This window comes from Eschscholzia californica, unplaced genomic scaffold (genome assembly GCF_041429995.1).
Source record: "Eschscholzia californica isolate CP2 unplaced genomic scaffold, dmEscCali1.0.p SCAF_4, whole genome shotgun sequence".
Taxonomy (NCBI): Eukaryota; Viridiplantae; Streptophyta; class Magnoliopsida; order Ranunculales; family Papaveraceae; genus Eschscholzia; species Eschscholzia californica.
This window is the reverse complement of record NW_028238461.1, coordinates 26,375,156-26,385,311: the sequence shown is the minus strand read 5'-3', so window position 1 is coordinate 26,385,311 and position 10,156 is coordinate 26,375,156. Positions and strand designations below refer to the sequence as shown.

The 10,156-nt window shown below is 34.8% G+C and overlaps 1 protein-coding gene across 6 annotated transcripts; it reads left to right on the top strand.

The window, feature by feature from the left end:
- The first annotated feature begins 2,920 nt into the window (after nucleotides 1-2,920).
- LOC147543908 (DNA polymerase delta small subunit-like) lies at nucleotides 2,921-5,742 on the top strand. Of its 6 annotated transcripts, none has more exons than XM_086636191.1 (8): nucleotides 2,921-3,200; nucleotides 3,551-3,592; nucleotides 4,084-4,210; nucleotides 4,330-4,398; nucleotides 4,496-4,587; nucleotides 4,650-4,784; nucleotides 4,877-5,024; nucleotides 5,591-5,742. In XM_086636191.1, the coding sequence occupies exons 3-6, from the start codon at nucleotides 4,136-4,138 to the stop codon at nucleotides 4,687-4,689; spliced, it is 276 nt and encodes a 91-aa protein (XP_086492317.1). In that variant the 5' UTR covers nucleotides 2,921-3,200; nucleotides 3,551-3,592; nucleotides 4,084-4,135; the 3' UTR covers nucleotides 4,690-4,784; nucleotides 4,877-5,024; nucleotides 5,591-5,742. The 6 variants fall into 6 exon arrangements, 5 of the variants coding, with proteins under 5 accessions (XP_086492317.1, XP_086492316.1, XP_086492320.1 ...); XM_086636190.1 differs by having other exon boundaries at nucleotides 4,016-4,210; XM_086636194.1 differs by having other exon boundaries at nucleotides 3,551-4,210; nucleotides 4,530-4,587; nucleotides 4,657-4,784; nucleotides 5,591-5,741.
- Nucleotides 5,743-10,156: the final 4,414 nt, after the last annotated feature.

Below are 10,156 nucleotides of genomic sequence, written 5' to 3'. Positions count from 1 at the left end.
TGTGGAAAAAGCAATATGTTTTGCATTTCACATATTGCATTTTACAAACATATTGATGGTCCAAAAAAGTTCTCTCTTAGACATTTTCCAAATTGTCTCGTGGAAGAAAATGTTGTAGATTTTACTATTTCCATTTCACAAACACATTAGAGGACAACTAACATTTGGGAGGCATTTTTCAATCTGCCTTGTGGAAAAGAAATATCTTCTACATATAACTTTTGTGGTAGACAATAACTTTACTCGACAAACACATTGTCTCTCATGCATTTCTACTTTACCTTGTAGAATGTTCTGAATTTTACCATTGGTATTTGACAAGCATATTGACAAACAAACAACAGTTAAGTTTAGGCATTTTCCAGTTTGTGATAAGAACCCAAGTCCTTCTCTAGGCCAGCCAAAAATAAACGTAATGCTAGTAGAAAACTTTATCAATAACTTCAATATTCATATTCATATCCCATAACTACTAAGAACTCAGCTATATATACATATATATAGGCTACAACCAAACAATTTAAACTCCAACAAGGACTCTATATTTAGAAATATAGAAACTCTTAAATTACTTAGAAACTCTAAAATATGGAAACTCCTAGTAGTAGTGAACTATTGAATATCTTCCAAAATATAGAAACTCCTAATATTAAATAACTATAGAATATATTCCAAAATATAGAATCTCCTAATATTAAATATAGAGAATATCTTTCTCTATCATTCCTCCTCTCTTAACAGCATCCTTGCCCTCAAGGATGTTCTCGATCATAGTTAACATCAGGTCACCCTCATCTTCGACAATTGGTATTTCATCATCAACCGCAATATTGAGGATAAATGTCTTCTTCAAAAAAGAAACATGAAAAACAAGATGAATTTTAGTTCCCTTTGGCAATTCCAAACGATACCCTACTGAATCGATTCTTTCCAGTATTTTATATGGACCATAGTACCTTGGAGATAACTTCAGAGACATCATTTTTACTGTAGAACTTCCCTTCTCAGAGCAGCTACTCTTATTAGATGCTACTTGTTTGGAATATCCTCCATATATGATCAGTTTTGTTTCCTACATTGGATTGATGTTCATCGAACAGTTTGATCGAGGAGAAGGTCTAGGAACATTTTCTTCAATGTGAATTTCCTTCCTTTTAGATTCTTGTTTTTGTATATTTATCACGATGACATCGATGTCGTCTTCCTCTGAGATTTTTGTGTCTTCTCTGTGAGCTTTTTTCTCCTCTCCTTTGGGCGTTTTTCTCTCTGTCTTCTCTTTACTTCTCTCGGGCTCCTTAACAGTGTTTGGAAGACGCTCAAACTCTTCTTGATATTCATAGTAGAATCCTGTTTGTCGTAATCCTGATTGATTTACCATCATCTCAGTCATCTTCTCCGCCAATTTACCTAATTGCTTTTCCTTTTTTTTTTTCTTTTCTAGTTTGTACCATAAACGAGGTTCTCTAACGAAGATAAAAGTAATGCGAAAGCGAAAGTTAGGAGCGTCTGCTCTGGATACCAATTTATAAGAACTTAAGTCCTTCTCTAGGCCAGCCAAAGATAAACGTAATACTAATAGAAAAATTTATTAATAACTTCAATATTCATATCCCCTAACTGAAGGTATTGAAGGAGATGCCTTTCGATCAAAGTGGCAATGCGAATAATTTATCGGCTAGGACAATTGGTGAAGAAGATCATCAATTCCGGTTAATTTAGGGGTCGTGGAGTTTAAGCTAGAAACCAACCACGATCGTCGAATTACGAAGTAATTTGCGGCTAACTTTTACCGGATCCTACAACGGGGTGGGTTACACATAAGAGTGTCAATTTGATCTAGGATATGACCAGTGGGAGTGAGATATAATAATGGGAGTGTCTCATAAACATATCTCATAGGCCTAAAGAGACATTAGGCAAAGATAGAACAAAAAGCCAAAAAACGGGGTTTTGGGCCTAAACCGATTCGGGCACTTTTAGGGCTCGGATTGGGCTGATTTTTGGAGGGACATTTCCTTATGTTATGAACATAAACTTTGCCAATTTTGGCTGGGTTTGGACCTCACCTCCTCAAGGAATTGAGAAAAAATCAACTAGTTGCTATTTTCGACAATTTCCTTAAATCTTGTTCTAAAGGGTGTTTTGGGAAACCTAATTGGAGGTGAATTCTTATTAGGGTTCTATAGAAACACTCTTAGGGCAGAGAATAAGGTGCGGAATTTCTCTCTAAGCTTTCTTACTCTACCACATCAAGTAGAGAGGAGAAATTGAGCTAATTCCCAACTATCTATCTAGTCAAAGAAGAAGGAGTTCTTCATCAAACCACCATTGGTGTGCTATCTAACAACAAGGTGGGAAATCAAGTTGATTGCTTGTGTCCCAAGTAGAGGAGCTACGTTTGAAGCTCTTGGTCTTCTCAAAAGCAATCGGAAAGGTTCGAGGGAAAAACTAGCGATTAAGGTAATCATCGAACTAGTTTTATTGCCGCTGTTTGGTTGGTTACTTTGGATGAGAAAATTGATTTCTAATAGAAAGATGTGTGTAAATAGTGTACAAAATTTTCCCACTTTTTAGATGAGAAAACTGATTTCTCACTTGCTATGCAAAACACGCCCTCTCTCTCTCTCCTATCTTAACGGTAAGTCTCTCATCCTAACTCCGTCTCTCTCTAGACACTACAAAAAAAGAGCTTATTGCCGACGCCTTCTCCCGACGTTTTTATATGAAACCGTCGGAAGAAGGTCTACTGCCGACGGATATTATCCAAACTGTCGGCCATAGTTGAGCACTGCCGACGGTTTTACATATAAACCGTCGGCATAGGTGAAACCCCGTTATCTTCCGTATTTCCCTTAACTGATCGGTTTGCCGACGGCTCGATAAACCGTCGATAGAAGGTAGTTGCCGATGGTTTTTTGTTCTCCGTCGGCGACGAATTACGGGAGATTAAATTTTTGGGGAAAATTTCGCGCCCAACGAAAGAAACTTTCCCTCCATGGACAAAAATAACTTTTGGGGAAAATTAAAACAAACCCTAGCTGCTCTCCAACTTTTTTTTCTCTTTCTTTCTTTATGGTTTTTCCTGCTCTTTCGTTCTTAACAGTTTTATCCTTCTTCTTCTTCCATTAGGATCTTGAGACGCTTCGATCTATCATCTATCTTAGACACTTCCTCACTTTGATTTCGAAATCAAGCACCATGTAAGTTCCCCTCTCTCTCTCTGAATTTTTCTTTGTTTATCTTCTATCGTTTAATTTCTGCTCGATTTCTCAACTATAATGGTCGATTTCTCGTCTTTGAAGGTTGATTTCTGGTCTTTAATGGTCGATTGTATTGGTATAGATACTTGGTGGTCCAACTTATTTAATCTCTGTAAATTTTTCTTTGTTTAACTTAAGATCTTTTAGTTTCTGGTCTTTAACGGTAGGGTATCTTCTTCTTCAACTCTTTAATGGTCGATTCTGATACTTGACAGTTATTGATTTCACTAAATTTATTACACATACCAGATATTTCTTAGAGACCTTATATTTCTCTAACTTCTTTATAGATGTTGATAGCCTTCCAAGTTCAGCAAGGTTGGAAAAAAGAGGTAAATCCGAAATTGAAATACTTCTTTAGTTTAGCTGTTATGTTTTATTTTCATATTTACTTGCAATTCTTTTGAAATTGAAACATTATAGAACATTGAGTCCCTTGATGTCAGTGAGATCTATGACAGTTAGCTTGCTGGATTTTTATCTAGCGTCTTTCTCTCTATACATGTATATATTGTTTCACGAGTTGTTGATCTACAAACAGGAATTAGAGGACATTCCATTTCCGTTATAGCTCCATCCAATATAACCAACTCCTCTTTCCTAGCTTAAAATGGTTTATCACATTGCCCTGATAAGATTTCTTTAATGGAGTAGCTATACTTAGATGAGAACTATTGGGAATACCTTCTTTGTTTCCCTATGATAAGACTTCAACTTATATATCTATGTATTGGGAATACCTTCTTTGCTTCTAGTTGATCATGTTACAGGGCATTTAGGAGATGACAAGATCCATAAGTTAATTATTGATCCTCTCTTTTAGCTATCGATCATGCTTATCACTGTTATGATTATTAACTGAACTGGAGCAAAACATGGCATCACAAATAGTTCGAGTTGTTATTGCTGGAAATTTAGTTGAAATACCACTTGGACTTCTTAAGGGACAGGTAACAATGAAGACAGCACGGGAAACCGATAACTGCTCATATTCTTTAATCTCCATCACAAACTTGATTACTGAGAGTCCAATTATGTGTTCCTACTTTAGCACTAAATTACTTTATAGAATTTGGTTGCGAAGGACCTCTCAAAGCTGTCTGAGCCAATTAAAGAGCTCGATATCCTGTTAACTCAGGTAGTTGGGTCCTCATTAATTTTTACTTTCATATTTCATTTGTTAAATTTGTTTGGTTTCAGATTATATTTCATTTGTTAAATTTTTTACTTGATAGCCTTTGCATCGATGTCTTTTCCCTGGTGCGTCAGATTATAACACTTTTATGTCTGCTACAAATCAACATTCCTTTGAGCTTGACAACATCAGGTAGGCAAACAATGTCACTTAAGTGCAAGTTATGAAGTGATACTGACATATGAAACTTGTGGTTTTCAGATTTCTTGGAACATCAGGTTAGAATGTAGATGACCTCGAGAAGTACTCTGAGGCAAAAGATAAGCTTGATTTTATGGAGAGGACATTAAGGTGGAGGCATCTTGCAGCAACTGCGCCTAATACCCTAGGTAAAAACTAAATTTCTTTCATATTAGTCATGTGGACAAGCTGGACCCCTTTATACTAATCTTGAAAGTTCTCAACATATTTCTCCTTTCAGTTGGTAAAACTCATCTGCAACCGAGAAGGATTAGGGAACTTACCTCAGTAGTTCAGAAAAGATTCAAGTTCTGAGAGAAGGGAAAAGGCTTTTGTGCAATCACTCAAGCAGTCTCTGCAATACAATATTCTTGGTGGTCTTGTTGGAGGTACAAATCTGGTTTCCTTTGTGAACTTTAATTTTCTTATCATATTAATGATATGTTATCCTAATGAGATCATAAAATAACTTGATCAATCGTTTACAATGTGTGTGTTAAATAGCTGTTAAAAGACTTCATTGACAAGGCTACAATTATTCATCACTATATTCATGTTGTTTTTTGACATATCTAATACCTTCAGGATTCTTCATATGATATGTGAAACAATTTATGAACCTGTTAACAACAACTTAATATTAGCAATAACATGTTTTAGTTCAAAAGTAGCTTCTTATCAATGAAATACCTTAAGAGCCTAATTTTGTTTGCTTGAGTTTTAATGTATTATAAGTAAGATGTAAACTGCAATTTATCTCATGTGTTGATATAGTTGTATGACTGGATTAGTTTTAATGTCTTAGTTTTAGCATTAGTTTACTTTGTTTCTCAGTCATGAATCTTCGAACCATTTGGATGGTTTTACTTGGAAATTTTTAGGCTGAAATGAATTTTAGTCGAACTCAATTTCTTAGTCACTCGATACTAAGATATGTCTTATTCTTCTTTTGTAGGGATTAAAACAGGTGACGAAGGAGTATTTATTTTTGAAGAATGGAGATTTCTTATGTATAAATGATTATGATGTTAATAGTTTATAGTTTACGAATGTGTCGACTTTAATAGATTTATCAACAATGGTGTGTTATAAATTCTTTTGAAATTTATGTTTATGATAAAAACAGCAGGTTATTACTCATTACGTTGCAGTAGCAACGCGTAGGATTTTTTTTTTATTTTATCAAAAACTATTGCCGACGGTATAAGTTTCGTCGACAAAAGACGAAGACGACAAAGTTTACCCGTCAGTAATTAGTTACTGCTGACGGCTAAATTCCGTCGGAAGTATTTAGTGCCGACGGGTAATAACCGTCGGCAGTTTCGTCGGCAAAGGTATTACCGACCCTCCTATAGCTGACGTTTCCTACGCCGTCGGGCAAAATTTGTGCCGACGGTTTTTTGACATTACCTACGGTTAAAATCCGTCGGCAATATCCTTTATTTTTGTAGTGAGACTTTCTTTCTTGTTCTCAAGTTCTCTTGATCAACTCTCTCTATCTAAAATTAATCTAATCTTTAAAGAAACAATCGTATCTTAGAACCCTAGCCTCCATTCTAGAAATTTGAAACCCAAATTCAAAATTGAAATCTTGAAAACCTAAACCTAAATTGAAAACCCAACTTTCTTATCTTTTACTCTTTTGGATCTGTGGGACCTTGACGAAATCGAACTATCATCTCTTTTATTCTTTTGAATTTCAGCCATATTAGCCTCTTCCTCCCTAGTTGGCATACAAAGCAACTTGATGAAACCCTAGTTAAGAGAAGGAACAGTCATCAGTCGCTACAGTGATTAGTATGGAAGTTCTATATGCGCCTCATAAAAGTGCTATTGGCGCCAAAATTGGTGAACAATTTGTCTGGAACTGAAACGCCTTTAGCTGTAAGACATGACACTTATAGAACTCCCCTCATCAGTGAGGTTGGAATCTGGATGACCTAAACTGATCCATGTTTGCAGGCACCCAAATATGCAATTTGTAATCGTTTTTAAAAGGACTTCCCATTTTCCTACAATCCTATTAAACAGTTAAAAGTTTTCTTTCCCGTCAGAAAAAATTGACTTTCTTTCCCACCATTTCTCACGTATCAAACTGACCCTAGATGTCTATGCCAATTGCTCCGGACAAAAAATTAATGATACAAAATCGGCAATACAGAAAATTTTACCTATAGAAAGAGCAATTTTTAGTAAAGGCAGTGCGTTAGAAAGGTCAATTTATGCATTTGCTCTTCCTTTACCAAATTAGTTTAAGGAGGGTGTTATAAGGACCATTTAATAAATAATGCTAAAATATAAGAACTTTGATAACGACTAATAATAAATCTAATATTCTATGGTGGCCAATACGTGGACAACCAGTTTTCTTATACGGACAACTATTTTCAGCTCCGGTGTAAGTTAATTATGTTTGACTTAGTTAACTTTGATTTAATAAGGGGACAATTTCATAAAGCCTTAAATATTAACAATCACTAATTTGTAGACCATTAGCAAAAACAATAATAAAAATAGAAAACCTAATTTCTTCTACCTTCATTATATTCAGTTCTTGTTATTATATAACAAATCTAGAGAAAGAAAGGGATTAATAAGAGGTTTGGAGAAAAGAAGAAAATGATGAATACTTATCCTATTAGGTTTAAAAGAGTTACTGAATCGTATATTCGTATACCGAAATCATTGCTCAAACTTTTTTCTGTGATGGAACCGATCATCACTTTCTTGATGACTCTACCAAGCTTTCTGGTCTCATTAATTCATTCATTGAGGGAAAGTACGAAGAAGAAGACCAAGCAAGAGAGAAATACAATCAAAAAGAAAAATTCAATTTATGGGAAAGGTATTGCTCAATTCCAAAGATGAAGGATGTTAAGAAATTTGCTTCGGAAACTGTTAGATGCCACTGAATTAGACGACATTAAAGAAAGGATTGGTGAAGTAACAGAACTGGCTTCTATAATTGTGGAAATAAATTCACTGTCCATATTCAGTTTTAGAATTGATAGTTGTTAGAGGGAGAGAGAGATGGGTGATGGTTGTCTATGGAAGAAGAAGAAATTAAGCTAAGGTTCACATAATGAAGATGGAAGAAATTAGGTTTTATATTTTTTATTATTGTTTTTGTTAATGGTCCACAAATTAGTGATTGTTAATATTTAAGGCTTTATGAAATTGTCCCCTTATTAAATCAAAGTCAAGTAGTCAACTAAGTCAAACATAATTAACTTGCACCAGATCCGAAAATAGTTGTCCGTATAAAAAAAACTGGTTGTCCACATATTGGCCACCTATTTTAATATTCACTTGTAGTTTTCTCTCACATAAACAGTCCAACCCTAATATCGTCACTTCTATCAACATCACCATTAATATTGAAAAACTTGCAAAGTTTACCATCACTATAGTCTTAGTTTCAAGCTTTTAATGATGCCTCAAGATCTCATGGATGAAGAACCACCATTAATGAAGAAGGAGGCAACCTACATCAAGAAAGAAGAGTCCTTTGACTTAAACGAAGACATCGACTTAAACGAGGGCATCGACTTAAACGAGGACATCGATTTAAACGAAGATATCGACTTAAACAAAGACATATATAATGAAGATAATATGTCTCAGGTAAAGAAAAATCTTTTTCTTGTCTTCCTCTATGGTTGAACAAACGTTTTAGGGTTTTAGGTCGTTTTTGTTTCGTAAAGGATTTTCCGGTTGGTCGACTGAAAAAGACAACAAAGTGCAATCGGGATGGCTGAAAACGACAACAAATTTCGGTCCGGTCCGCTGAAAAAAACAATAAATTTCGGCCGAGTCGCTTGAAATTGTTCTGTTTTTTCATCCACTCTAGACGAAATTTGTTTAAATTTTCAGTTGTTCTGAATGAAAATTTTCACTATTTTCATTCATGAATTTTTATTTATGCTAAGCGAAATTTCTTTTATGAATCTTCAAAAGTTACTTTAATCAATGTTAAAACTCCAAAAATCTATGGAGAAATCTAGTAGTAACAAGAATTACTAACCCCTCTATGGAGATGAGTGTTGTGTTAATCATCTAAGGTTTAGGTTTCCATCTTTATCTCTCTCTCTTTGATCGAAACAAACAGATTTAGGGTTTTTCTCTCTTTTGTTTGAACAGGTTTTAAGGTGTTTATCTCTCTTCTCTCCCTTTGATCGACGAACAGGTTTTTGGTCGAATATGATTTTTCTCTCTTCTCTATCTTTTGGTCGAAAATAGTTTGAGGGGAGGGACCAAAGTTTAAAGTTGGGATATTTCAGAAAATAGTGTTTATCTCTCCTTATTCTAAAAAGAATGCTCTCCCTATCTAATGCACTGCCTTTGCTAAAAATTGTTCTTCCTATACCAAAGGCCAATACTTTCTCAAATAAAAATACTTTCCCAAATTACCTTATATTAATATTCTTGGCCTTTGGTATAGGAAAAGCAATGTTTAGTAAAGACAGTGCATTAGATAGGGAGAACAAGCTTTTTAGGTTAAGGACTTAGGGAGAGATAAACACTATTTTCCAAAGTATCTCAAAATTGTACATTAGTCTCTCTCTAAAACTATGTCCGATCAAAACTCAAAAGAGAAACCCTTGAAATCTGTTCGACCAAAGGAGATACAAACCCCTGAATCTGTTTCTTTGGATCAAAGAGAAAGAGATAGTGATAGAGATGGAAACCCTAACCCTAAATGGCTAACACAACACTCATCTCTATAGAAGGATCCGTACTTCTTTTTATTGCTTGATTTCTCCATAGATTTTTAGGGTTTAACATTGATTATAGTAACTTTAGAAGATTTCAAGTATTAATATTGCAATGAAGAATATAGACAAGGATAGGTTGGACTTCTTCTAGAGTCTCCAGTTCAACGTTATGTGCTCTTTCGTTAGTTGTGCCTTTCCTAGGAGATGACCTAAAAACCTTGGCCTAAAAAGACAAAATAATTCAATTAATTACTAATGATGTAACTCGGAAAATATATAAGCATCATTTGTATAAAATAAGTTTCACTTACCATAAACAAAACTTCATGAATGAAAAAATAGTGAAAATTTTCATCCAGAACGACTGAAAAGGTCAACAAATTTCGTCCGAAGCGGATGAAAAAACAGACAAATTTCATCCAGAGCGGAGGAAAAAACAGACAAATTTCAGCCGAGTCGGCCGAAATTTGTTGTCTTTTTTCATTCGACCCAACCGAAAATCCTTTACTGGAACAAAAACGATCTAAACCCCTAAAAATGATTGTTCAACCATAAAGGAAGACAAGAAAACGATTTTTCTTTACCTGAGACATATTATCTTCATTATATATGCCTTTGTTTAAGTCGATATCTCCGTTTAAGTCGATGTCCTCGTTTAAATCGATGTTCTCGTTTAAGTCGATGACCTCGTTTAAATCGATGTTTTTGTTTAAGTCGATGTCTTCGTTTAAGTTAAAGGAATCTTCTTTCTTGATGTAGTTTGCCTCTTTATTCTTTAATGGTGGTTCCTCATCTGTGAGATCTTG